At 39.9% G+C, this 27,429-nt stretch overlaps 2 protein-coding genes across 5 annotated transcripts in view; one reads left to right on the forward strand and one right to left on the reverse strand.

Annotated features, from left to right (window-relative positions):
- Positions 1-1,518: 1,518 nt before the first annotated feature.
- flad1 (flavin adenine dinucleotide synthetase 1) lies at positions 1,519-14,833 on the reverse strand. Of its 2 annotated transcripts, none has more exons than XM_041792745.1 (11): positions 14,704-14,833; positions 13,912-13,992; positions 13,559-13,727; positions 9,627-10,004; positions 5,903-6,016; positions 5,557-5,824; positions 5,159-5,306; positions 4,714-4,812; positions 2,820-3,009; positions 1,967-2,040; positions 1,519-1,872 (listed from the first exon to the last, which is right to left on the reverse strand). In XM_041792745.1, the coding sequence occupies exons 2-11, from the start codon at positions 13,950-13,952 to the stop codon at positions 1,737-1,739; spliced, it is 1,617 nt and encodes a 538-aa protein (XP_041648679.1). In that variant the 5' UTR covers positions 13,953-13,992; positions 14,704-14,833; the 3' UTR covers positions 1,519-1,736. The 2 variants fall into 2 exon arrangements, with proteins under 2 accessions (XP_041648679.1, XP_041648680.1); XM_041792746.1 differs by lacking the exon at positions 14,704-14,833 and adding an exon at positions 14,465-14,483.
- A 1,867-nt stretch (positions 14,834-16,700) lies between these two features.
- shc1 (SHC (Src homology 2 domain containing) transforming protein 1) overlaps positions 16,701-27,429 on the forward strand; it is a 37,312-nt gene continuing 26,583 nt past the window's right edge. The window contains exon 1 of one of the 3 annotated variants that reach the window (XM_041794022.1): positions 16,701-16,897. The gene's annotated coding sequence lies outside the window, so the exon portion shown is untranslated. Of the gene's footprint in view, positions 16,898-21,131; positions 21,248-27,429 lie in introns of those variants that run through there. The other 2 variants (XM_041794024.1, XM_041794025.1) reach the window with 2 other exon arrangements.

The raw sequence follows: 27,429 nt of genomic DNA on the forward strand, positions 1-27,429 counted from the left end.
TGACGCTATTGCCTAAAACATGTCCTATTTGAAGGAGCAACACTCACTGAAATCTCTGGAGGCTAATGGCACTACTACCAAGTACCTTTTTTAACTTAACTTCAAAAATTTCAGCCTTTAATGTTAAAAGGCTATAATAAGCTAAGGCTTCAGCCTATAGCTTTCAGTCCTGTTATGTTGGTTGTGTATCTTAGGATGTCAAGAAGCATAGTAGAATAAACCGTAACACCAGTTCCATACATTCAGCAAAATGACCAATTAAAACTTCAGGCTAGATTACATGTAATTAAGTATTTTATAATCATTTAAAACATGATTTTTAGTTTTTGTAAATGACTTTTCGCAGCCCACCTACAGTACCTCTGGGGCACAACAGTCCCCATACTTCAGGAAAAAAATCCCCACAAAAACACTCCAAGAGTTGATGCTGTTATAGCAGCAAAAGGGAGGCCAACTCCATATTAAAGTACATGTATTTGAATACAGTGTTATCACAACTCCTGTTGGTGTAATGGGCAGGTGGCTAAATACTTTTGTCCATGTAGTATATGCGGTTGAAGAGATGAATAAGAAAACTGTGAGTACACTCACAACAAATTAACTAAAAACAAACAGAAACAGTGATAGTTACTGTGTCACACTGGTATTGCAAAGTTCATTATAAACCCAGTGAGATGGATGAAGTTAAGAGTCACATTGGGGAGTCCGCCTCAGACACATCATAACTTTATAATAATGCTATTTTCTTCCACACAAATATCATCATTCCACACGATGTCCCGGTGTTTTATCGCATACACCATTACATTTGTGCAGTGATTATGAAGCCTCTGTTCATTGCCTCTTTTATTACTGTTGTTATTAATAAATCAAGCAAGCCGTGAAGCCCGGACAAATAAGTTAGAAACGGGGAGGGCGGGGGGCGGAGGAGGTAATTGCCGGTGTAACAGTGTGTGCAACCCCGCGGTGGCCTCGTAAGCGACCCGCTTTATTGGATCGGCCGGTATCGATCCTCCCTGCGCGCCGTTCACTAATCTCCGAGAGAGAGAGAGAGGATCGATGAGCCTGGATTCAATCATGTCTGGAAACAGAGGAGGTAATTTCTGTAATCACGGCTGCATAATGGAAAAAGTGAGAACAACGCGCCCGTGAGGTGCGCAGAGAGAACTACATCATCAGTGGAGAATATTCAGTGGAGTACAGCTGGAGACGATATAGCACGCTGCTATGATTAATATTCATGTTAGACACAGATGAATCAATATGAGCCTGCTGCTCGACCTTCAGAGGTGTTCATACCTGCCGCTAAAGCAGAGTTCAAAAGCCTGATTTTCTCCCTGACAGTGCCCTCTTACTTTATTTACCAACAGATTTTGATGGAGGCGGTCTCTTCTTGGTAGACTGTTCTTATTGGACTTAAAAACAAGAGAAATGGATTCATGACTAACATAAATCAAGATAAATATTTCAAGCTCCTGTCTTTGAGAGTCCTCTTAAAATAGTAACATGACAATGGAAAAAGATGACACAGATTGATGTTTTATTCAACAGTACAGAGAGATATTACTTTAGCCTGAACTCACATATATAAACAGAATGCTCATGCATGCACACACAGAGACTTCCTTCACAATCTCATTCAAATATTCACACAAAGGCTCGGTAAAAAAAAAATGTCCATATTGTGTTGTATGTGTGCGGGTACTAAGGGTTTGTCAGCAACAGGTGATGCTACATCAGGCACGGGAGTTTCTCTCCTCCTCTTCATTCTCCAGCTGGTAGGCAGGTTTGTACCGTGTCACCCCCCTCCCGTCTACCATCTTCAGAGCTGTGTTTCGGCAGGTGTTGTCCATGCTGCCCAGTGAGGTGTACCTGAAGGGCATTCAGGAGAGTTTAAAACCAAGAATTGTGCATTTTAGATGTAACTGTTAGGCCTGATACAGAGAGGAAAAGACTGGACTCTTACCCTTTGTCATAGAGAATACAGTAGGGCACGTATAACGTCCTCAAGAAGGACCAGATGTCATGATACGTCCAATCCTGTGAGTGTTGACAGCAAGTTTTTAATTCGGTTTGATCATGATTGGCATAATCAAAGAGACACTATCTTCCAGATTCTTTTGAAATTCACTCATGCCTACACAAACTGTTGCACAGTGAGGAAAATCACTGGTGATTCATATGTGCTGTTACGGCTTTTGCTGACATCTACTGCATTCGTATTTGGAACCAACCTGCATTAACTTCTATTTTGTAAAGTAACCTCAAGTATTTGAATGATTAGAAAAGGTTTAGTCTCACCTGATCAATTATTTTGTCACGGTGGAGAGCATAACATCGTGTGATAGCAGTTGCATAATATTCATAAAATAATTCAAAGCCTCACAAAAAGCCTTCCTGCAGGGCAGTTGAAGTGGATTAAACTGTGCAGGTGTTGTAATATTTTGTTCACACTGTGTAGATCTACACTCCTAAACTTCGGTCGAGATGACAAATAACATTAAGTGTAACAAGGGGAAATTGCCTGGCTGGAGCAATGAAAACAGATTTGTATTAGCAGTCAAATAGCAGTTTTACCCGCAGCTATACACAGACTGCAACATTAAAAAAAAGCAGTGAAACCAGAGGACTGCTTGGTTCTCTGTTTTATAATTAATGTCTGCAGGTGTGCTTATGGTTAAAAAACATGTTAGGTAAACCTCAATGTGCCACTGCTATTTTAGACTTAGTTTCATGGATTTTTTCACCTGCATATTTTGTGCTTATGTACCACTTTAGAGGCATAAGAGCAACGTTTATTTCTAGTGTTTGTGTCTTACTAATAAAGGGTTGACTCTCATGTAGCTTGGCCAGCCGGGGTCAGTCGGACACATGGGTGTGAGTGTGAGAGAGTAGGGATCACTCCTTCTCGTTCCCATCAGGACGGCTTTCAGTTCTGGCCTCCTCTCCTGCACCTCGTTCAGCGCCTGCCGTATACTTCCCTCCACAGAAAAAATCTCCAAGTCATATCTGTGAGACGCATCACAAAAAAATGAGTTGATGTTCTCACATAATGGACAGAGACATGTTTTTAAGAAGACAGCATTAATATCTGAACTCATAAGACAATTGATATTCAGCAAAAACAGTAAGCATTAGGGAATTTTAGTGACGGTGGAGCATTCCTTTCTTAAATGCACGCCTACTTTGAGGTCATTTTTGTTTAGTGTTGCTGCTTTGAGAATTTTATACATTTGACCTTGCTTTGATTAAATACATTCTGCTTAATTGATTATTTCTAAAAGGGTCCATCACCTGGCATTGATTTCTATATATGGTATAACACACACATTAGCCTTTGAAACACTGACACAAGCTTTGGTCTGAAAAGTGTTTGTTTCTTTCTACTGCTACTCATCTTCATCATCAGAAGTTTGATACTTTATCAAACGCTGACGTGTTTTTGAAGATCATTATTCCGCCTCCTGCAATATAAACATCACATCACTAGTGCCAAATATCCTTTTTATAAAGGTGAAACAGACAAAAAATGATTGTAAATAAATAAATGAATCCAGCTCTTTACCATTACAAAAGGAATTTTATTTTCTTCCGTTAGGGTCTGTGTCCACAGCTGCCTTTTTTCTGTGCTGCGGTACTCATCTTCAGTACAAAACCAGTGTAGTCCAGTACTCTCAGTGTTCAGCTTCCTGATCACAAAAACACCTTTGATATCAGTTTTATGTCACCGTGCTCACAGAGCCCTCAATTGAGAGTATTTCAGCTTCTAAACAGCTGGTTTGGGTTGGCCACATACTAAAACAATTTCAGGTCTTAAACAATTTTAAAACACGGAAGACAACGGACATAAGGACAATTTCAAATGATTTTAATTTTTTAATCCTCTGAGTACACATTAGACTAATCAGACCGACAGTCAAACCACTGTAGACCACACACCTGCCAACCTGGCAACAAACTCGCAAAAAAGATTCCCCAAACACAGGATTCAAGCGTGACTTAAGAATAAAAATAAAAAGGGATGACTATTGTTAAGGAAAGGATATGGATGAAATCCTGACTGGAGTGAAGGTAAAGTTGTGTTTATGTCTGTGAGCAGTGAAAGCACGTAATATCTGGCTGCTTGTGCTACCCAGTCTGCTTGCTCTCATTGGTTGTTGTGGTCCAAGGCATTATGACCAAAAAATCGTAAATCTGATGTGTAAAATATTTATAATTCAAAGTCTGAAAGGCTATGACGCGAATTGGAACAGTAAAATAATCGTGTTTACACCACACACTTGAGGATTATTCAGACTCCACTTAGGATACACCCCCACAACCAACAGGGGCAGTAAATCTAGCCTCAAATCTGGCTTAAAATCATGTAGTGTGTGGCCAGCCTTACTGGCCAATCAAAATCAGGAAGGGGCAAGACCTCTGATGTCAGCATTGACAACAAGTAGCCTACAAGTATTAAGCATGTGGAGCTATTTAAAAACAACCTCTTGGATGATAGCGAGGGAAGCAACAAACTGCTCTTAACAAGAAGTTGTGGAATTTGCAGGTGAGGACAGAGGTCTTTCATTTTATGATGCATCATTTAATCATTGTTTTGCGATATATAACTTATTGCAAGATAGCTGTATCGTGTTCTAATTGTTATCAAAGGCCGTGCATCGTCTATCATATCATGAGTTACCCTGCAATTCCCAACCCTAGTGTGCATCTTACCTTTTAATTGTGTCTTGAAGGAATCTCTCCATTTCTGGAAATGGGGAAACAATACGTATATACAGTGCTTTCACTCTGTCTTTTCCATCTGGGTATCGCCTGAGAGAAGAAAAAGAGAGAGAGAACAGAGGAAGAATAGGGAAAAAAAAGTTCCTGTTTATTCTTTCAATTATCTCCGTCTATCTCTCCTATTCAAGTGAAGTAAAGCCTAAACACTAGCGTGTCTGTGCTGAGATTTGTCCCTAGTTGCTGTTGGACTCATTTTCTTTCCTCCACTTATTTCTCACTGTAATGCCTCACTACACTAAAGTGGTATCATTATGTTTTTAATTTGATTCTCTTGTTCATTTCCATCTCTCTGAGGTCATTTGTTTTGCCCTAGTTAAATCATTCCACCCCCGACAGTAAGCGATCTCTCTCCTCTTGTGTCCTTGCCTCCTGTTACCGTTTCAGTGCGGCGTAGTACAGATGGAGCAGCGCTGTGCAGTCTTTGCCTCCGTTGAAGCCGACGCAGATTTCCTCTGTTGAATACTGATCCAGAGCAGCCTCTATGGTTTTCAGAGCAGTCCTAACTTTCTCACCCAGCGGCGTGCCTGTGGGAGAAGAAACCCGCAGTGAGGAGACATCTAGAAATGAATGGAGTCAAATTTTGTTGGTTATCAGTCCCATGCTGATTTTAATCTCGTTTTACAACCAATGATAATTTTACAGCTTTAATCACTTCAATAATTTTCTGTCTTTATTGTCTTCCATGCCTGTATAAAGTCAAAAAGTTCTCTTAACTTTGTTTCAACTTGACATACTTTTACAACCCTTCACTACCACTCTCTGTCTCCTCCTCACCATTGTTGGACAGTGTGTACACCTCAGCTGTGGCGATGGACACAGGGTCAGTGACCAAGGGCACCACGCTTCCTTTGGGCAGCTCATCTAGCAGCTGAGTCCGGGCTTTGTCCACCTCCTCCTGGCTGTCTGAGTCCAGAACCAGCCTCACTCTGTGGTAGTTGCTCAGCCAATCAGGGTAAGAACCAAGAGCCACCTTACGACCCCAACCGGCCTGCAGTTTGGTCAGCACGGGGGCAATCTCTGCCTCGTCTGCATCCACAAACACCTGACACAAAGATCTTTTCTTAGCTCACTCACGCTCTAACATAACACTTTTCATTTGGATCTGTGTTAATGGTGTTACCTCACGGGAGTGGAAAGTGGTTCCTGAACTGGCAAATAGATGCTCCAGTCCACTGAAGGCTCTCTCCATTAAAGATGGGATTCCAGGAAAGATGTAAACGTTACGCACACTGACCTAGGAAAAGAATAAGGTTTCATTACTCTTTGTATCAATTTATAGATGAGACCCGCAGTGTTTTCATAAAAATACAGTTTAGGGACTATTTGTGTGTGATTTTAAGAGATATTTTTGATTTAACCAAAATGATATGCAGCCATGCCTTCTTAGTACTATACATTTTCACTATATAGAGTTTGTGCATACACTAGCAATAGTACAGTAAACTGAACTCTCAGTCTGTCATGTAAGACAGGTTTACAGATCACTGTCTGCTTCCATTTGTTACTTGTTGTGTTTAACTGAGGAGTGTTTCCAGTCAAACTAGCACTCCATAAGGTTTATTTACCTAAGTATATTCTCTGTATTTCTTCAAATGCAGGATTATGATCTCATGGAAGAGAACAGCAGTTAAAGTGGAGCTAACCCCAGACAGTCTTTCTGAACTTTTGCTGGTATATTGGATGCAATCACATGAACCCAAATGTCTGCTGGGGGTCCGGAAGTGGGGTAGAAGTTCACAAACGAGCCAGTGCTACGAAATGGCTTTTATGTTAGCTAGTGCCAGTTTCCTTTCCTCCTCCATCCTTTGTCATTAGTTAATCGGCATTTAAAAAGCACAACTGGTACCAAATAAAGAACAGTTTGGGAGCTGACCACCAGCTCTACTGAGCTGAGCCAAATGACCTGGATCTCTAAAAAGAGGCTGATTTCCCATCAAAACAAGAGAGGCTGGAGGTTGGTGAGACAGATATCAGCTGTGAAAACATTAGTAAGATCAGGGTTAAATGAACTAATCCATGCCAAAACTGTCCTGAACCAAACCTGGCCGCTATGTGGAAATGGACCATACACAAGTGCAGTGTTAATTTTGGCAGCTATTTTTAATTGGAGTCTTAGTTTTAGTCTTTAAATGAAATGATTTTAGTTTTAGTCACACTTTAGTCATTTCTATCCTTTTTAGTTTTAGTCTAGTTTTAGTCGACAAAAACTCAAAATATTTTAGTCTAGTTTTAGTCCATAAAAAGTCCTCATGTTTTAGGCTTTACTTTTAGTCCAAGCATTTATTTTCTAGCCTAAATGTGGACCAAGTCATGGCTGTGTGTTCTATGCACTCTGCCAAACCAAGGGTCCCTGCTTTCTACAGCTGAGAGGCAGAATAGCTAGGGTGCATTCTATTTGACAGATTTACCCACAGTGGAGAAATATAACAGATTTTGAATGTCCGACAAAAACACATTACATTTTAGTCTAGATTTAGTCATCTTGACGAAAACTAAACTTAGTTTTTGTCAGTTTTAGCCATCACAGATCTATTTTTGTTAGTCTTAGTCTAGTTTTGTCATGGAAAAAAAGTTGTCAATGAAAATTTGTATATTTTCACACTCCGAACACTTGGCCTAGTCATAAACAGCTCAAAACATGGCCATGTAGTAGCATTTCTCTATGCAGAAATTATACCCCCCCAAGGGGTGCTGTCTGCTGCAGTGTGACCTCATCTGCCAAGAATCTATAAGAACATGTTAAAAGCAGTTATGTCTACAGTACGAATTCAGTATTTTTTTAATGAGTTGCTGTACAAATAGTTTGTCATTCAAATTCGCATTTTATTTAATATTATCAACAACAAACTGGTGTCTTTCTCATCTCATTATTTAAGTTTGTAAAGAAAATTCCTAAAGTAGTTGCTACTCAAAAACTCGTCATCATTATCATCATTACTTAATTAACACAGCGTTATTTGCTGTGTCCTAAGAAGAAAACTTACTGAGTGTTTAGTTGTGACAAGCATGCACCAAAGGCCAAAAAAAACCATAAAGAAAAACCAAAAGAGAAGAAAAAAAAAAAAAAAACACTAACATGTCACCACTGTTAACTGAAAAAGAACAGGTTCGAGCTCAACACCAAAGTTCACATGGATACTTATGAATTCTTAAAAATTAAAAATATCTTCACATATTTCAACCTGTAGTAGTCCTGACATTCTACTTACTTCATTGAACAGCTTATTTTTTCACCCTTCAGTAGTGTTTTACAGATATATGAAATAAATGAATCACATCCCTGAGGAGTTCATGGTTCAGTGGTTCATGTGAATCATTAATTCTGAGTGTGTTTTGTTGAAGTCAATGTTTTGTTGATGGCTTACTATGAAGAAAATGTAGCTAAGGTGCACACTCATATCACTACATCCTGGCATTATTTTATTTATATATTTTTATTTATTTTTGGGCTTTTATGTCTTTATTTAGATGGAACAGCGAACAAGTGTTCGTACCTGGGGAGAGAGTATGGGGCATAACATGCAGGAAAGGAAACACAGCCCAGATCTGAAGTCAGGCTGCCAACTTCAAGAACTGCACCATATCCACTGGTAAGCTGACATGCTAGATAGATTGCTTTACATATCCATTGCATGGGCTGTATTTCACAAAGCCCATATGTGTTTGGAAAGGCCAGACCCTATGAAAAACTCTCTGAGAGTGTCTGGGAAAACATTCTGTCACATTCATTATGGGCCAATCACAGCAACAAAACCTGTGAAGTAGTAGTTGTGCATCACCCTGAGGGATAAACTACACAATGCAAGCTCAACAGGCAACCTTTGCGTTATCATCATTCATTATCAGTAGAGCCAGTTGGCTCTACTCTTACTGAAGCCGGTAGGAAGAACAGCAACACATCTTTTTTCCACCAAGAAAACCTTGCAGTGTGGGGCTTTGCTTTTCTTTCAATACAGAAATGTTGTCCTGTTCTGACAAGACTGTCACTATAGCTGCATCTACGCTAAACCCTTCACCGACCGCCAATGTTTACAAGCTTGTAGTTCCTTCGACTAAACCACACTGGTAGCTACTGCCTCTTTCTCCTCAAATGACGCTTATTGGTTTGCTCATTCTCTGACCAGGAACAAGCTTGAACCTTTGCCAGATGGATCCACCTGATGAAAGACATGGAATCTGGCCAATCCATCAGCTTTGAAAAGTTAATCCACTTGGCCACTGGTGATCTATATCTAAACATTTTTAAGCTGAATGGCAATATGTGAAATATGTACGATGAAGGTTGTCAAAATATGAGGAAAAAAAGAAACTTCAAAATTACTGCATTATTGATACTGATGAATACTCTTCATTTAGAAAGCATGTTTGTGATGTGCAGCTGTGTTCAGTTTATCATATTTGACTAATCACAGTGTTCTGCAAAGGATGACCATCAGAGGAAAACAGCAATTTTGAATGAGTGCAATCCTTGTATCCTTGTAAATCCTTGTATTCTTCTCACTGCTGTAGTCTGTTAATGATGTTGCAATCTGTCTCCTAAAATAACCCCAGAACAGGATGGAACAGACCTTATTTGACTCTGAGTAAACATCTTCCTGAAAGTTGTATAAGCTAAGCCATTTTTGTTTACTTGAAAAAAAAAAAAAAAAAGACCAGATGCTGAACAGCAGATATCTGGAACACTGGTTTTAATGAAGGCAATCAGAGGCTGAGTTCTGATCTCCAATTACTTGGATTTAATTTGATCTACTTGAATGTTTTACGTAAACATGATCTATGATGTCCAACAATTGATGTTTAATTAAATAACTTAGTTAACTCTCCTCTGTCCTGTGTTCACTCACCAGTGGGTAGCGTAGCAGTTGTCCAGTCTGAGGGTCAGTCCCATAATTGAGTTTGGCTGAGCGTGGCACCATTGCCAGCTTCATAGCAGCACTGTCTTTATCCACCACCCCAAAGAACTCCTCCACCAGCTTGGAGAGCTCAGGGTGGGGGTATAACTCTTCTTGGAATGCCATGGCTATGCTCTCAAAGGTGACGTCATCATGGGTGGGGCCTATCCCTCCTGAGGTGATGAGGTGTGTATACTGAGGAGAAAGGAGGGCCACTTCTTTGGAAATGAGCTCCTGGACATCTGGTATGACGGTTATACGCTGCACAGACACTCCAAGTTTCCTGAGTGCTTTAGTTAGAAAGGTGCTGTTTGTGTCCACAGTGTGACCCTGGAGGACCAATGACAAGAGACACTCAAGTGAGCTAAAGTTTGATATTTCCACATTTACAACAACATCTCATTCAAGGACTTAACAGTAACTCCAAGGTCCTGTCTGATGAAATTCAATGACTCACAGTGAGCATGTTTTTCATGTAGGACATGACATCGGACAAAATCAAAGGCTTCATGTTTAAATCATGATCATGTCAAGTCAAGATATAGTGGTGAACTTGTCATTTTAAACCCAACATAGCTGCCACATCAAATCCCAGATCTCAGATGCTTATCCTGAGGATGTGAAGTATGGATCCTTGACTGTATGAAAGTCTGAGCTGAGGAATACTGATGAAACAGGGGGCATGCTACCATGATCTGTATCCATTTAAATAATAAAACCTGCTGGTGTAGATCAGTTAAAACAATGAGGTTTAATTCACAGGTAAGTCATATCTTAACCACTGAAACTGCTATGTTCAGATTGCAAGACGTGATGTAAAGTATATGTCCTGAAACACAACATGATGCTGCTTTTTATTTTTTTCAGTACAAAACAAAACTCATCTTTTAGGATTAATTTACAAGAAAGGGTGTTGATGTCTCAATAATTCAGCCCTTCAAAGAAGAGAGTGAACTGCCCGCTGTTTATGCCGACCCTGTCATGAGACTTAAAAAAGCTGGTGCTGGTTAACACTACAGTTATACTCAGCCGTTAACAGAGTGGATGTGTCTCTGCAGTTCCAGCCACTAAACAGGGAACAGCTTTATTTCAGCTGAAAAGAGCTAATAACTACATCTTAATGTTGTTCACCATGGTCAGTACAGGTCCTCAGCTCAGGGATGTTTTTATAGAAAGGTTTGTTGCCATAACAACAAGTTAATAAAGATACGAGATAAAGCTGGTGTATTACAGTAGATAGCACAAGCATTCACTTAGCGATGAATATAAGCTAAACTCCACTCCATTCTCCTTCGTCTTACCTTAAAGGAAAATTAAAACCTTAAATTTCAGCAAATCATCCATACAGCAAAATAGTATCTAAGGTAACGACAAGACGTCTATGGACAAAAGATTATGTTTAATTGCTGTTTATATAATCTTTTACAGTTAGATCAACACAGCTTAATAGGGAGAAGACCAAAAAATGGTGAGGTCCACTGATTATTAAAGTAGCTTTGTAAATTAACTTAATTCTGTTTGGTAAAATACTTAAGTTATTTCCGTCAACACTTCATAAAGTCAATGTAGACGTTTTATATACAACATAAAATGAAAGGTGAAAGCCGTGCCGTGTGAATTTGTCATATCAAAAATAATGAGGCTTAACAGGTGTTAAAATCAAACTAGATAAACAGTGTGGATCTCTGTCAAGTCCAAATATCAGTAACTTAGGTGGATATGAGTCTGTTTTTCTTGCTGTGTGTGTAGCTCCACCCTTTAGAGACAGATAGGTAAGCTTGGTAACCCTATGGAGGGGTGCCAAAATAGTAGGACGGTGTGGGACAGTTATTTGGGACCCTTTCCAACTGTTGACAATGGAAATGCAAAAAAAAGCATACCACACCACCCAAAACTGAGCTGGATGACTGGTGGAAATGACCTAAGAGGTTGTTTATACCAGTGGTTCCACAATGGTGTGCAGTGGCAAACTAACGTGCCTTGAGGCAAGTCAAGGTGTACAGTAGGATTTTTTTTTAACCAAACATTATTACTACGACTATACTACAACCAAAAAGATACTATAACTCATTTTAAAGAGGCTATTTTTTTGGATATAAATATGGTATGACTTAAGATTTTGGCTAAATCTTAAGTGTGCCTTGGGCGATAACATTCGAAAACCACTGGTTTATTTAATGCATGTATAACAACTGGTTTAAGGCATTAAGATACTGACAGTACTTTAGTAGGTGCATCCATGCAATGTTTCAACAATGTTTTTCAAGTAACAACCTGACATCAGGACTCACTTTTTTCTGTCATTGTTGTTTTTAAAAGAACAATAAAAAGGTAAAATGGTTTCAGATAAAGAACTGTTTGGCAACTGATAGATTGGCTCATATTACTGAGTTGAGCCAAACGATCTAGATGTTACAATGTCATTTACAATGTTACAATGCCATTTAGCAGACACTTTTATCCAAAGCGACGTACATTCGAGAGCAAGAACAACACAAGCAAAGATCTAGACAAGAAGAAACATCAGTAAGTGCCACAAAGTGCTTCAGGTCTAATTGGACACAGGTGCTGCCATGCAGTGTAAAAGGCAAAGCACACTTATGTATACAAGTTTTGTTTTATTTTTTAAATAAACAACAATGAAACAACCAAAATGTGAGATCTCTCATCATCACCATCCATTAAATTGTCTTCAAAACAACTAATGACTAGAGTACCAAGTGCTGGGTCACTTACAAAGGGCTGGACATCAAAATTCCAGAAGAAGAGCAGGACAGTGCGAGGCAACTGTAGCTGCAAGACTTATTCTACCACTGGGGACAACAGTAGAGAATAGTCTAGCTAAGTGCATAGTGTTCTCTAAAGAGCTGAGTCTTTAGCTTTCTCTTGAAAGTACAGAGGGACTCTGCAGATCAAATGGAGTTGGGTAATTCATTCCACCACTTAGGGACAACAGAAGAGAAGAGTCGGGCTAGTGACTTCAGAGCCTGATGTGCTGGAAGTACCTCGCACCTTTCACTGGCTTGCCTGTTGCATGCTCTGTCAAGTAGGGTCTGATCCTCTTGATGTTACAGAGGGCAAATTGGCAGGACCGAGCAATCAAGGCCACATGAACCTTGAAGGTTAGCTGGTCATCAATCATGACACCCAGATTTTGGGCAGACTTAGTGGGCATGAGATTATTTTAGATTCTTATAGATTCTTAAAAGAGCAAAATTCCTATCACTACAAGCTAGGCTGGTGGGCCAAAACTAAAGCTATACTTTTTGTTTCCCAGTGGAATACAGCAGATCACATCAGTTGACAGGGTGGTCTTAATGCGTGCCAGTACACATCATAGCCAATCCAATCCAGATAAAAGCATTCAAGACCACCTTTGTATGCAGTCTGAGCTATAAAATTGTTTTCGATGTGTATTACAGTACATCCATAAAAATAATTAATATTTATCACTTGATATCCAAAAGCCCAAAACAGATAGAAATCCCTGTTAATGCGTAGTACATACAGGGTCTCACATGGCTGGTACAAGACGGAGTGGCTGTGATTTGTTAAAGCAATTAGACTTAATCCATAATAATAAGTAATACCATTGATTGTTAGTTTAAATTATGCACATTAAAACAATGCATTTATAGGATTTTTTTCTTATGATCATAAATGTTGCAGAAAGATAATGTAGTTTTCAGTTTTTCCACTATCATTTAGCACTTGTGCATTTGTTGTACACACAGGGTCTCAGATGGCTGGTAAAAGAAGGAGCAGCAGTTGTGTATTCTAATTTGGTCACATCCACATGCTCCTAAGGATCATTGGAGTGGATACAGTCAAATGCCAAGTTTAAAAATCACTCAAACCTCTCATATTTATTTAATCTAAGTTACCTTAAGTATCTCATCTCCAATGATGAGAATGGCTGCAGTGGGAGCATCCCCGTTGCCTGCAGAGGACGGATTGGAGCCCTGGCAGTTCGTCGACATGGTTGCTTTGCAGAGGTGAGCTGCCAGTCTCCTCACACGCACAGTTGCTCTGCTCAGTTTGGGAACAGCAAGGCTAGAGACAAGGAAAAAGCCTTACAGCACCTGCGCTATTTAATCCAGTTTTACTTTCTGTATATTGTTTCATTCATGTTAAGTCTGTGCAATGCAAACAGTACTTGATGTCACAATAAAAATCCTCTACTTTTTCATTTTAATTTGCCTGATGATGACAGGCTACAGTACGCAATGACTCTTACATCAGCATGAAGAATCCATATGGAGTTTTCAAATATTTCATAACAGCTTAGATCCTCTTCTCCCTCATATCTCCCACTCACCTACATGGGAAGAGATACATGAAGGAGTAAAAAAAAACAAAGTAACCTTCTCATTCTCTGGTGTACATTTTCTTACAAGTTAACTAGTCTCTCCAGGTAAGCACTTACATATACTGTAGTTATGAAATTCTCACTACTCGTATTGACAGGCATTTGATTTGAATGATTACAGTGACTGCCTGTAAAGTAAAATATTACTCCAGTTCTTTTAACAAGTCGTGTTAATTACCTATCCGTAGAATAACGTAAAATGTGGATACGAGCGACCAGCTGACTGTCCTTAAAATGCCTTTCAGTTTTAAATTCACTCCAGATAGGACTGACGGGTGTTACAGTAGCTTATGACTATACTCGACCGCACTTGGTACACAAGTTACCACACATTACGAAAATATTAAATTAACGACGCGCAGATCGCTTGCCGTCAAAAAAACACTACGACTTGCTTCAGAAAAGTGATTTCGTCTCGTACCTCGAACACATTTCTTAGGTAATGTTGACTGTGGCATGTCCCCTTGCTAGGTGAACGTTACTAAACACAGACTTGAGGGGCACGAGCGTCAAGCAAGCATTAGCCTTCAAATTCAATCACAAGATAACGTGTTATCCGTCTAACCTGCATATTTATCCACTAACACAGCCAGATAAGTAAAACAGCTTCTATTGTTATGTATTTCACACACCAAACTCATGGAAACCAGATAAACTTACTTCTTAGCTTCATTTGTCCTCGTTACGTATCCGTAGCCCTTTACGTCCACATGTCATTCAAACGACATGCTCGTAGTCGTCCAATCACAAACAAGAAAGCTTTTCAGAGGTGGTTGGAGAGCCAATCATGCTCAGGGAGGGAGGTCTTAACGCTCCTTATGTACACGGAAGTGTCTTGAAGATGTTGCAGACGAGCTGGAGCCGAGAAAGGCGATAGAGGTTCTGTATGTCTCACGACTGAAGCAAAATATTATTTTTAAATGAATGGCATATACATCATGTTTATCATTTCGCTGATATTCTGAATCATCTACAAGTAACGATGGTAACAGCTGCTGAGACACCACTACTTCTCTCCCCCATATCCAGATGATTGTGGCTCGTCCGCCCCTGCTGGACGGAGGAGTCAGAGGATGTCAGATGATTTCAATAGTATTACAGGTGTCACAGCATGAACTGTGTGCTGCTGTCAGTTTTCATGCCTATGGGTGGCGCCTTTTAGCATGTTAATGAGGACATCAGTGGGTCTGCAACTTGGGTATTTTAAAACAAATTTTTATTTTGAAACATGGCAAATTACTTACTTTCCACGGTCCATGATTTTATTTTTACTTTTCCCTTTCTTTGTCCCTCATTTGCATTTAGTCATTTTTTTGCCACTGTTATTCCATTATTGTCAGTTTTAGCCCATTTTTGCCACTTTGTCCACTTTTAACCCCCTTTTGCCCCATGTTCTCGCAATTTTTGCCCTTCTTTGCCTTATTCAAACCATTTTTGCTACTATCCATTTTCATCTCGTATAACCCGTGTTTAAAACTTTTTGGCTATTATTTTGACACTTTTAAACCCTTTTTCCCCTGATTTTAACTATTCTTCACATTTTCTTCCAGCCATTTCTGTGCCTTAATGCCTCTCTAAGCCTATTTTTGCTGTTGTTGTCCCATTTTTGACACTATTCTCACATTTTGCCAATTTCCAGATTTAGGGGTGCTTTTGGCAATTATTAAGTTAATTTTCCCTTAAAGTTATTTCAATTCCTCCTACTTTATTCTCTGGCATCCTGAATGTCATACTTTGTTGAAATCTGAGATTACATTCCAGATGGCTTAGTTAAATGTGCCCATCCACATTGTTAACATTACCAAAAAAGCTAATTCTGTTTTTTTGCAAAGGGGTTTTCCTTTTTAAAAAGGCTATACTGCACTACAGCGGAAATAAATAGATAAATTTCATTTTTTGCTTCGATAAGAGTGGTTATTATTCAGGTTAAAATAAAATATGTTTTTTACAGATAAACTTTACAATGGACCATGATTTTCCTGACCTCCATGGGCCCCCAGTTTGGGTGGGCCCCAGGAAGCTCTCCCCTTTGTCCCCCCTTATGGGTGGCCTTGTTGTGATGAATCAAAACATCTTTGTAACAAACTAATTTTTAAGCTTACTCGAAATCGAGATTTGTTGCCAGAGGGATGTATGAACTGCTGTTATTTTAGGCTATTTATTATATTCATGAACTGTGTATAGCCCTCCATGACAGCCTTGCTTTCACATTGCTCAATAACTTGTATCTCTATGGCTATAAAAAGCAATAATAATAATAATAATAATAATAACAATAGCGGAACTCTTCAGTGATGCAAGGTTTGTAGGGAGAAACAATACAAGGAAGTTTTTCTGTCAAGCTATAGTCAAATGAAAGGTGATTTAAGTGTAATGAATTTGTTTTCATCTTACTCAAGAATAATAACATTCCCTATTTATATAAGGTAACTTAGTAATGCTTTGGGCGTAGTATCCGGGATTTCTACTTTTGCGCAATGAGCAGTGAATGGGCCAGGTGCTAAACACAGCCAAACATGCACGCGCACACACGATGAGTCACACACGCATGCACCAACACACAAACACAGACAAGATCCACGGCCAAATGACGTTGCCATTTGTTCGCGGAAGTGGCTTCTGTCGTGACCGTAGAGGGGGGGAGGCAGGGGGAGGAGGAAGGGAAGGAAAGAGAGAGGAAAGAAGAAGTTTAGACCCATCTCTTATGAAGTTAATCAAAACTCCAAGGCGCCTGGCGGACATTTTCGTCGACCTTTTTCCTGTTGGATGAAACTAAGCTGAAGTTTTTTGTGCAGAAACAGATTGGTGGGCAGGAGGGGCTTCTCGAGGGGGGAAAGGAGGAGGAAGAGAGCTGGTAAGTTGATCGTTAAAGTTGACCACACTTTTTGGGGCATGGTTCTGTGCTCTGTGCGTGCTGTGTGTCAATGTATCGCACTTATTGTACACATTAAAAGTTTTAGTTGATAGGCTACCTATGTCTTTGTGTTACCTACAGGGGCGCGTTGCTCTACCACTGTTTGCTTGTGTTACATTAAGACAACAGAGTGTAGCCTGTCGGGAAACTGTAAAATTGTTGCTCATGATCACACTGGGCTGTGCACACATTAGCTAAATGTTCAACTTGTCCTCGCGCTGTCAGACGAGTGTTCAAAGTTTATTATTTGAAGCTAAAGTTCCAGTAGTTGTCTTCTGAGCAATGGTACATAGTTTTAAGTCACTTCTAAAACAATATTGCTTCAAGTTTTAAACAGGCATTGATAAAACGTTGATTTAAGAGGCCCCACGCTTATGCCTTTCACGGTAAATGAGTAGCAAAAGTGGCAAAACACAGAATATTAGCTAGAGCATTAATCTTAAATTGAAGTGGGGCTGAAACAAGTAGGTGAACTATGAACTTAGTGGCCAGATAATGGATATGAAAACAAATATGAGACATTTGTCTTGAAAGTGAGTCATCCCTAATCTGCAATATGCCTAGTTTGGATTTTTTTTTTTTTTTTGTCCATTTATGTGTCTGTATTATAGCAATAATATTTTGGGATAGTTGGTTTTCAGTATACTAAAGGATGAAAAGATGTGCTTAACTCAAGCCCTGTCACAACATTTGGTTCACATTACAATTAATCATGATTTCTTTCAACAGTTTTCCAATTCATATGGAAGTGTAGTCAGTTTGTGTAAATACAATTCCTTTGTTTCAGTTCTCTAACAGTTAAAGTGCAAAACCTACATTTTCCTGATCCATCGTATTATTTATGCTACACAGCAAAATCACCAGTGTTAGATTAACACTGAGAGTGTTAAATCTAACACTAGAAAAGTGTGTATATGTGTCCACTCTTTTGAGTGTTAATTTAACACTTTTCAAAGTGTTACTTGTTTTACACTGAACCAGTGTTACTGCAACACTGTATGGTGTCAAAAATTTACACTGGTGAACACTGAGTAGTGTTGATAGTACTCAACACTGGCGTCAGTGTTAAAAAATTAACACTAAGGAGTGTATTACAATTCATTTCAGCAGGTGTAAAATACTGTGGATAGCAACTGCCCCTCTTCCACCAACCTGATAATAACAAGAAACAAGACATGTGAGTTCCACAAAATGGGTGTTAGTAATCAGACACATCTGACAATATAGACTGCCACCTCACATTGTGAGGTATTCAATAGCAAACAGAGAGTGATGAGGTAGACTCAAAGAGAAAACTTGTCCTGAGATGACAATCTGTTCTCACTCCACAGTTATAAGTAGGTTGTTACCACAGCCAAGACTTGACCAACCTAGAAGACAACTACACTCATGGTGCAAAAGTGTTTATGCATCAAAAACTTAGGAACTCAAGATAATTCAAGAAACATGTGCAGGTGAATCCCAGCAGTGACCCCTGTACAACAGGCAACATCTAAACACAGCTAATCATCTAAATACATCTAAAAACATCTGAACCCAGCTTAACACTCTGCACTAAGGCATGATGGGAAAACTCTGCCCCCCCAGATTTGAAATTGCAGTAGGTGGGGCTTGGATCAACTGACTCTCTACAGTGTTGGAATAACACTGGTTGATTTAACACTGTCAGATAACTCCAACACTAAAGACCATTTACTCTGAATGGAGTTAAAATAACACTTTGAGTGTTAAAATCAACACTGAAATGATTAACACTGAGAATTCAACACTCCAGTTTTTGCTGTGTACCTATTCTGTGTTTGGTCACATGGGGGGCTCGAGCTGATCCCAGCTGTCATTGTGCAAGACTGGAAGAGGGGTATACTTTGGTCTGGGTGCCAGTCAATCACATGGCTGACATACAGAGACGAACAAGCAGTCACACTGACTGTCGTATCTACGGGCAATTTAGAGTCATCAATTCACTTATCAAGCATGAGGGGTTCTCCATCACATTGAGCGGCTTTGCTCGGGATTTTGGAGGGGATGTACTTTTCCAACACAACAGTCTAGAACTGATTACACAGCGTTTTGAGTCGATGACATTATGTAGCTGCTTTTCAGTAAGCAAAGAGGAACCCATTCTTCTACTTCAAAGTTTTCTTCTTTTTCTATCGGTAAACCGGTGGCAATAGCCACTTCAACACATCTGTACGGTGTCCCCAAAAGATGATGAACCATTGTGAAAACAGGCAGCAGGCTTGAGCCCTGCTCCAGAGCAGGACCATTCTGGGCGTAGTTCAGCACAACCCGGCTCAGCCCGGCTCGGCCAAACTGGTGATGGAAAAGTAAATCGGCACGGCTTGGTTTGGCATGGCCAGAAGTCAAAGTGGAAAAGCCCCATATGTGTGTGATCTGTGAGAGAGCTGGAGAACCCATGCATTCATGGGGAGAACATGCAAACTCCATACAGGAAGGCACAGTCTGATGCAGACCTAAACCAGGGGCCTTCTTGCTGCGAGGTGATGGTACTCACATACCTACCTTTTTTCTAAACAAATCTGAGTAATTTTGAATATAGATAAATTTCAAAACTTAAAATGTCACTTGTTTCTTCCATGTCTGTACATCACATTTTCAGCTGCTGACTCAAACAAGACAGGCCAAAGAGCCCTCTGCTGCTTAACCTAAAGAGGCTTTGTGACTTCAATTGGTCATGCATGTTTTAATTTACAGTTGAATTAAGTGGTATTGTTGCACATTTGAGATGCTTTGATGGCTGTATTTCAGAATTTTGCATGTCTTATTGACTACAGATGAGGGAATTATTGGCATACAATAACAGCTAGTGCCAGTAAGTCTTGTTAGAGTCACATTCAAGCTCAATCTTTGCCGGATATTGTAGTGAGATGAACTCTAGATCGCACTGATATCTTTTAGAGTCAACAGCCCATCAGTGCTCTCGGCACACAATCCCACATAAACTCAAAAGTTAGACTTTGTCTTCTGCACGATGACCTATCATCAAAACATGGCCCGGATGTGTTGAAACAGGGCTGCTGTGACAGAGTTCGAGTTCACCGTCAGACAGACCATTATGGAAACTGGCTGAAGGGTCTATGTGGGATGATTGAGGCGACTGAGAGCAGAGGCTCAAACTCTTATCAAGGTCAGCCACACTGCTCAGACCAGCAGCATCTGACGTGATATTATTATACGGTGCAAGTTATCTCTGATGATGAAACGAAGAAGGAAGAGAGGGTCCAATCATCAAGTGATCCCAAAAGTGGTAGATTCAGACACATGTCAAGGGGTTGGACAAACAGGACACATGTGCACCAACACACACACATATACACACTAACTAAAGGAGCAGAACAACACAAATAGGAAGGACCGAGTAATACACAACCTGTCACTCAGAGCAGAGCATCTTAGCCACTCAATCACAGCATCGACACAATCCAAAATCCACTTGATTAAAATTGGATCTTTCCAATTCAGCTTGAAACGCATCAGTCAGTGGTGAAAGCTGTAGTCCTGATTGACAGCGCAGTGTGGCACTTGTGATTGTTACAGCCTTGCTTTGACAGGTGTGTGTACACTCTCTCACAGACACACAAACACTTAAGAGGTAACCTGTCTTTTTTCAAGCTGTGAATGTTAGCGCTGATATTAGCCTTGAATTTTTCTTTGTGATACTTGAAACTTGCCTATTGATAAAACACACCTAAGAGATACTAAGCTGCTTTACACACGTCAAGACTATTGATGTGTCTGATGTGTACACTAAATCTGTCTGTCGGTCCGTCTGCCACTGTGGCCTTTAGTTTGTCCGTCTTTGTGTCTGATGTGTGCATTTGTGTGCATTCTGGAAACAAGCTGTGGGAGTTTGTTTTCGAGGTCGTAGCATGTGGTTGTCCGTCTCTACTTCTGCACAATGGGACCGAGCCTCAGCTGTGCTTCCTCTTGCACCAATCAGGCAAGTGCAGCACGTTCACTGCGCTCTCTAAACCACATTCAAGCCCTTTGTGATGTTCACAATGAGAAGTGAGCATGTCATTTGTAAAACAACACGTTTTTTTTGGCTCTAGAAAGTGTTTTCAAATTCTGCCATCTGAAAACAGTTTATCAGCAGTTTATCAGTTTTAATCTGTTGTGTCATGATCTTTGAGCTGTGAAATGTCTCTTGCAGGAAGCTGAGATTGCACATTTGGAAGTCACCTCTTTTTGCACATCAGAGCTCTTGCACCCACACCTAGAGGGTTATGTGCTGGGTGTTACACTGAAGTTGTCCCTGTGCCAATCAAGGTCAGTGAAGGTTTGGGCTGATATAAGGCCTGGAGCCAGCTGAATTTTCATGGTCTGTCCCTGTGAGCTGTTTGATGCTCTTTGGATTATCCAGTACACTGATTTCAGAGATTAGTAAATCACCAAAAAGATTATAATCAAACTCATGACGCATATCTTAGAGGAAAATTGCATTACATCACACTTTTTGCTTGTGAAAAGGCTTTTTTTTGTACATGAAATTGCATGAACTGCTATAACAAGTGGAACTAACTTGGAAAGTGGTTATCTAAATCAGAGTTTCCCAAACTTTTCAGCCTGTGACCCCCACAATAACAGTGCTAAAGACTGGGGACCCCCACTGTCTCTAGAGGTGGTTAAAACACACCTGTGCATCCACAAAACAACATTTGCATAAGAATGATACTAAATAACTCAACAGCCTAAAAAACATGATATTATTTTATTTAGTAATTAACTGTATGAAAGGCTTGAGGCAGAATGAAAGTAATCCCCATGTATCAACTGCAGCACTCAGTGGACATACTTCATCTGGTAAAGAATTTTTATTAATTTTATTTCAACATAAATCTTAGCTTATCTTATAGATTTATTTTGAATGTAAAAATTATACAGCACACATAAAAAGTACTTGAGTTTTTACCCTTTTATTAATTCTATAAATCAATCATAATCAATATAATTTGACTTTTTGGACAAATACGCATGCCTTTGAAGTCAGAATTTAGTTGGCTGCAATCACAGCTCTGAGTCTGTGTGGATAGGACTCAATCAGGCTTGCATATCTGGACACTGCAATTTTATTCCATTCTTCTTTGCAAAACGGCTCAAGCTCTGTCATATTGCACAAGAATTGGGTATGAACCACCCTTTTTAAAGTCCAGCCGCCAATTCTTTGTTGGATTGAGGTCAGGGCTTTGACTCGGCCACCCCAGAGCATTCACATTGTTGTCTTTAAACCATTTCTGTGTAGCTTTCGCTGTATGCTTCAGGTCATTGTCTTGCTGGAAAATAAATCTTTTCCCAAGCTGGCATTCTCTTGCAGACTGAATCAGATTGTCCTTTAGGATTTTCCTATATTTCTCCCCATTCATTTTACCCTCAACCTTTACAAGCCTTCCAGGGCCGGCTACTGAGAAGCACCCCCACAGTATGATGCTGCCACCATGCTCCACAGTGGGTGTGTTGTGTTTGTGTTGATGTGTAGTTTTTGGTGTCTGCCAAACATAGCGTTTTGTTTGATGGCCAAAAAGCCCCATTTTGGTCGCATCAGCCCAAAGAAATTTCTTATACTTGATCATAGAGTCTCCCACAAGCCTTTTTGTGAGCTCTAGTTGAGATTTGAAGTTAAGAGTTTTCTTCAACAGTGGCTTTCTCTTTGCCACTCTCCCATAAAGCTTTGACTGGTGGAGAACCTGGGCAACAGTGGTTGTATGCAGAGTCTCTCCCATCTCAGCTGTTGAAGCTTGTAACTCCTTCAGAGTAGTCATAGGTATCCTGATGGCTCACTGGTCTCCTTCTTGCGTGGCCACTCAGTTTGTGAGGATATTCCTTCCATTTTTTGATGATGGATTTAACTGAACTCTGGGGGGGATATTCAGTGCCATGGAATTTGTTTATATCCATCCACTGACTTTAAATTTTCAATAACATTTTCTTAGCCTTATTTGGAGTGCTTTTATGGAATACCCATTAACCAGTGACTGGACCCTCCAGACACAGGTGTCTTAATACTACATTCACTTGAGACACATTCACTGCACTCAGATGATTCCCCACTTCCTTAATTGTGAGACTACTAGCAACAGCTGGCTGGACCTCTATTGAATTATGTCAGTCTCTTTAAACAGGGTGAATATTTATGCAATCACTTATATATTGCATATTTTTATTTGATTGACATTACTTTGTAGAAATTGTTTTCACTTTGACATCAAAGATTTTTGAATATTTTTTGTCTTAAAAGCCAAATCATATTGACCATTACTGATTTATAAAATTACCAAAAGAGTAAAACATCCAAGGGAGTGAATAGCCTATTTTTTATAGGCACTGTAAACTGTACTGCATAAAATATACCATTTGATATCATTTGACATTTTCTTAGTTTTTTTGAAAATCATCTTGCCACCCAACTCTTTGTGACTTGAAACACACAGGGGTGTCTTACCTTCCACTTTGAACTACTGATCTAAAATAATGATGCAATATTTAAGTATAATTCAATTGTATTCATACAATTTTAATGTCTGTCGGTTTTGTACTTTTCCTTAAGTTTGTTTAGGAAAAAACATTTTTGCTTGATTCTAAACTTTGTAAATGGCCATTCATAACTAGAACTCCTTCAGAGACCATCAATTTTCCCTCTGTTTTATTTCACACCAGTAAATGAACAATAGACATTGCCATGAAAACACCTCTCTATTGCTGCACTCCTTAATCAGAAGCCATAGATTAACCTCCAACATGGATACCACAGGCAAAAAAGAAATAAAAAACTAATTACTGTGAATTGTCAATAGATTTGCTCTGTGCTTTGAAAAAAGTCTGATGGTGGGGAAGTTTCAGAACTTGGCAGTCGGTCCTAAGACAATTAACAAACATCCAACAGTGATCAAGTTCTCTTTCTGTTGTTGATGAGCTGAGTATTGTCTGTGCTTAAATAAGTGCTATCAGTGCTATTAATGAAAATCAATGCACTCTAATATTGGGTACATTTTCACCACTGGCTGTTTAAGTGTTAAATTTTAAAGTGTGTTTTAAGTACTGAAGTTTTAGGTCTGAACTACTATACTATATATCATTATAGATATTGGTATTGGCTAAATTTGATTTGTAGAATATCAGCAGATCAGAGATCAGCAAAAATCCTGTATCATGCATCCCTATTTATAATGTGTGTTTCATTAGCCAGCTATAAAGCAGATATGATGTAAAGTTGCTATGTTGGTATGAGTAGGAACAATCCTTGTTAGTGTTCACCTCAGCTGGTAAAGGAAATATTGGTTAATGGTTAATGTGTTTTTAAGAGGTTGACATTTTTTCAACAATTTTTTTATCAGAGAAGCATCTGTCAGGTGGAACTGAAAGTCAAGGCACTTCTCACCTCTTGATCTGCTTTGGCTTGAATTGTACAATTATTTGTTCATTCTAAATCTATTAAAAAATATTAACTTAGAAAGAAGCAAAAGAAAATATCAAAAGCTCCTGTGTGGAACTTTTGGTTTCTGTCCATTTTTTGCCCCTTTGTTGATAAATAAGTTCCCTTTATCTGTTTGTTGATTTCTTTCCTATATATGTTCACAGGACAAAATCAACTTGGTTTCTTAGATTTATTTTTGAGCTTTTTGCAGTTATTTGGCAAGGAGAGAAGAAATCAGGAAGAGAGAGTGGCGACTGGCGTACATAGAAGGTGCCATGGGTAGGGCTGGGTACTAAGCTTTTTCTGATACCAGTGCTAAGTGGATACTTTTTATACCGTGCCAGTGCCTGAAAGGTGCCTGAATCAATACTTTTGAAAATATATATATAAATATAGATGAATCTCAAAAATTTCTTATCATATTTCTTACCTTTTAGTTGGGGTGGGAGGTGGTCACATGGGGGTGGTGGGGTATCCAAATAAAGTATCTATATCTGTGTTATAATTCAGTCTGCTAGGTATTGGATGTGTTGGTACCTGGAGGACCAGGTGGGCAGCTATGGGCACCCTATACATGGGTGTGCAGCCATAGACTTTAGGAAATATTGTATAAAGCCTGATTGACGTCTGGCATTTACTTAATGAGGAGGGCTTTTGAGACAAAAAGGTGGAGCTGCGGTGGGTCTTAAGCCTCCTGACAAACAGCTACATCATGCCTGCTGGCAGTCATGTCAGCGGTGCCACTAACCATGCAGAAATCATCTTTAAACCAAAATGGAAAAGTAATAGAAAAATTACCCCTGTACAATAACATTCTTTTATTTTTCAAGAAAGACAGGAAATATGGGGAGAGAGAGTGGGGGAAGACATGCACCAAGCATGCGCAGAGAATGGGGAACCACGACCAGTGTGTCGAGGACTATAGTTCTGCATATGGGTGGCCAATAAAACATAGAGGTGAATACTGCAGGACTTCAGTTTTTCTTTGCACTTTAAGATTGGCCTAATTTTTTAATCAAGGACTTTGCCACTCAGGCACAACCTAACAGGGTGTTTCCATTACAGTCAGCGTCTTAGCTCTGCTTGGTTTTACTCGGCATGGCCGCCCAGTGCAGCAGGGGCTGTGCTTTTCCACCATAACTAAGCTACACGTTCGAGGGCATATCTAGAGCTGATGACACAATGTTTTTGAGTCAGGGAAGTTAAACAGCTGCTCTTCAGTAAGCATTGTTTTGTTCCATCGGAAGAAGAAGCACTGTTTGGTGTAGCTGTCTGCTCAGATTATGCCTGTCCATGTTGTTGTCCCGAGGTATTTCAAAGTTCGGTGCAGTGGTTGCTACTTAAACCCCTCTTTGAGGTGTCCCCAAATGATGAAGAATTTTGATGTCTCTGTGGTATGCTAGGGGGTCAGGTCAGCGCACCTGGTCCAGAGCAGGACCATTCTGGGCATGGCGTGGCGTAGCCTGGTGCGCCCAAACTGGTGATGGGAATGTAAATCAGCATAGCTTGGCCAGGATTGCCGTGGCTGATAGATTTTTTAAAAAGCTTTATTTCTTCATCATGCTGTTAATCAGAAAGTCTGACACCTTCTCCATGGCAGCACACTATCATATAAATATAGTCGGTTTTTATGCTAATGGTTTTGTTTGCTTGGTAGCTAAAAAGCATTAAAAAGCATCAGTATTAATTTCACCCTGATTAATAAGCAGAACCAGCAGAACTTCTTCACAAGAGCTTAATTAAAACACAAGAGACTAAATGTTACACAGCAGAAAAAGAGACTACTGAAGTAAAGGATGAAACCTAAAAGGTCCTCACTAACATGAAGAGATTATTGAAATAAGACATGAAAAAACATCTCATGTTAACTTTAAGCACTTCACGGTGATGATACTCAATGTAGGTACTTTCAATTAAATTTTAAAGAAGTGTAAAAGTTTTCTGTGAACTGCAGTGAAGAAATAACAGTCTGTTACAACCATTACAGCTAGTGGGAAGTTGTAAGAGGAGCGAGGCAGCAGGAAGGGAATGATGGAAGGAGATAGAGATGTGGTTAGAGGGGGTGGTGGAGGGTGAGGGGGGGGCTCAACTTAAAATAGCCATCTCACATGTTTGCTGTGTGCGTGGTGAGCTCTGAAACTAGCAGAAAGGCCTCCTGCTGAATGCCTGCCTAATCCAATGTTCACTCCAGGCCCTAATTTTTGGAATTTGATTGCCTTTTCTCTGTCCAAATATACAGTATGTACTTGTTTGCACGTCGTTTCCAATCAGAGAGGCTCCCCCTTGCGAGTTATGCCTTCGTCGCACTATTCCCTCCTTGCTCATCGTCTTCATCATTGTCTGTCTCATCTTTATAATGTGAACTGATGTTACGCAGCGTCTGGCAGGAGTCCAGTGGGGAAAAGGTCAGTGACTCGGCCCGTTTATTCATCTTTGGTGGACCTAGTGTACAGAAGAGGGTGAGTGAGATGCGTCATATCAGATTACACGCTCATGCACAGAGACAGAGGTATAAGCGTAGACATCAGACGTGGCCCTGAAGCATTAGATTTAGGACCAAATTTCTCTTCTGTCTCCGACTCTAGCTAATAAATCCTGACTAGCTGGAGCTTCCTCAGACAGACGGTCCATCTGCTTCATGCATAGAAAAAAACCACACCATCGGGCAAGCTGAGACACAAACATCCTACACATGCAGTCCTTTCAGTTAATTCCTCTCATTCCACAGAGTGTGTTTCAACATGCACGCCGGATTATCATCCTCCTCTTTCTCTTGCTTTATGTCACTTTCTCTCCCTCTCCTTCTTGCTCTGCCTCCGTCACTGTTATGTCTCTGTGTGCTGAATCAACTGGCTTTTTCTTTTTTTTTTCTTTTTTTTTTCTTTTTTTTTGCATCAAGGAGGTCCCATGACCCTCTCCACAGCTGATCCAGGGAGTGAAGCATGCTGGGAGTCAAGTAGCTGCAAGGGCCGCATTGGAGCACGCTGTGATTGGCTCTTGAGTTTGCTTGCGTGTATGTGTGTGATTGTGTGTGTACAGT

Source organism: Cheilinus undulatus, linkage group 8, assembly GCF_018320785.1.
Source record: "Cheilinus undulatus linkage group 8, ASM1832078v1, whole genome shotgun sequence".
In the NCBI taxonomy this organism is placed as follows: domain Eukaryota; kingdom Metazoa; phylum Chordata; class Actinopteri; order Labriformes; family Labridae; genus Cheilinus; species Cheilinus undulatus.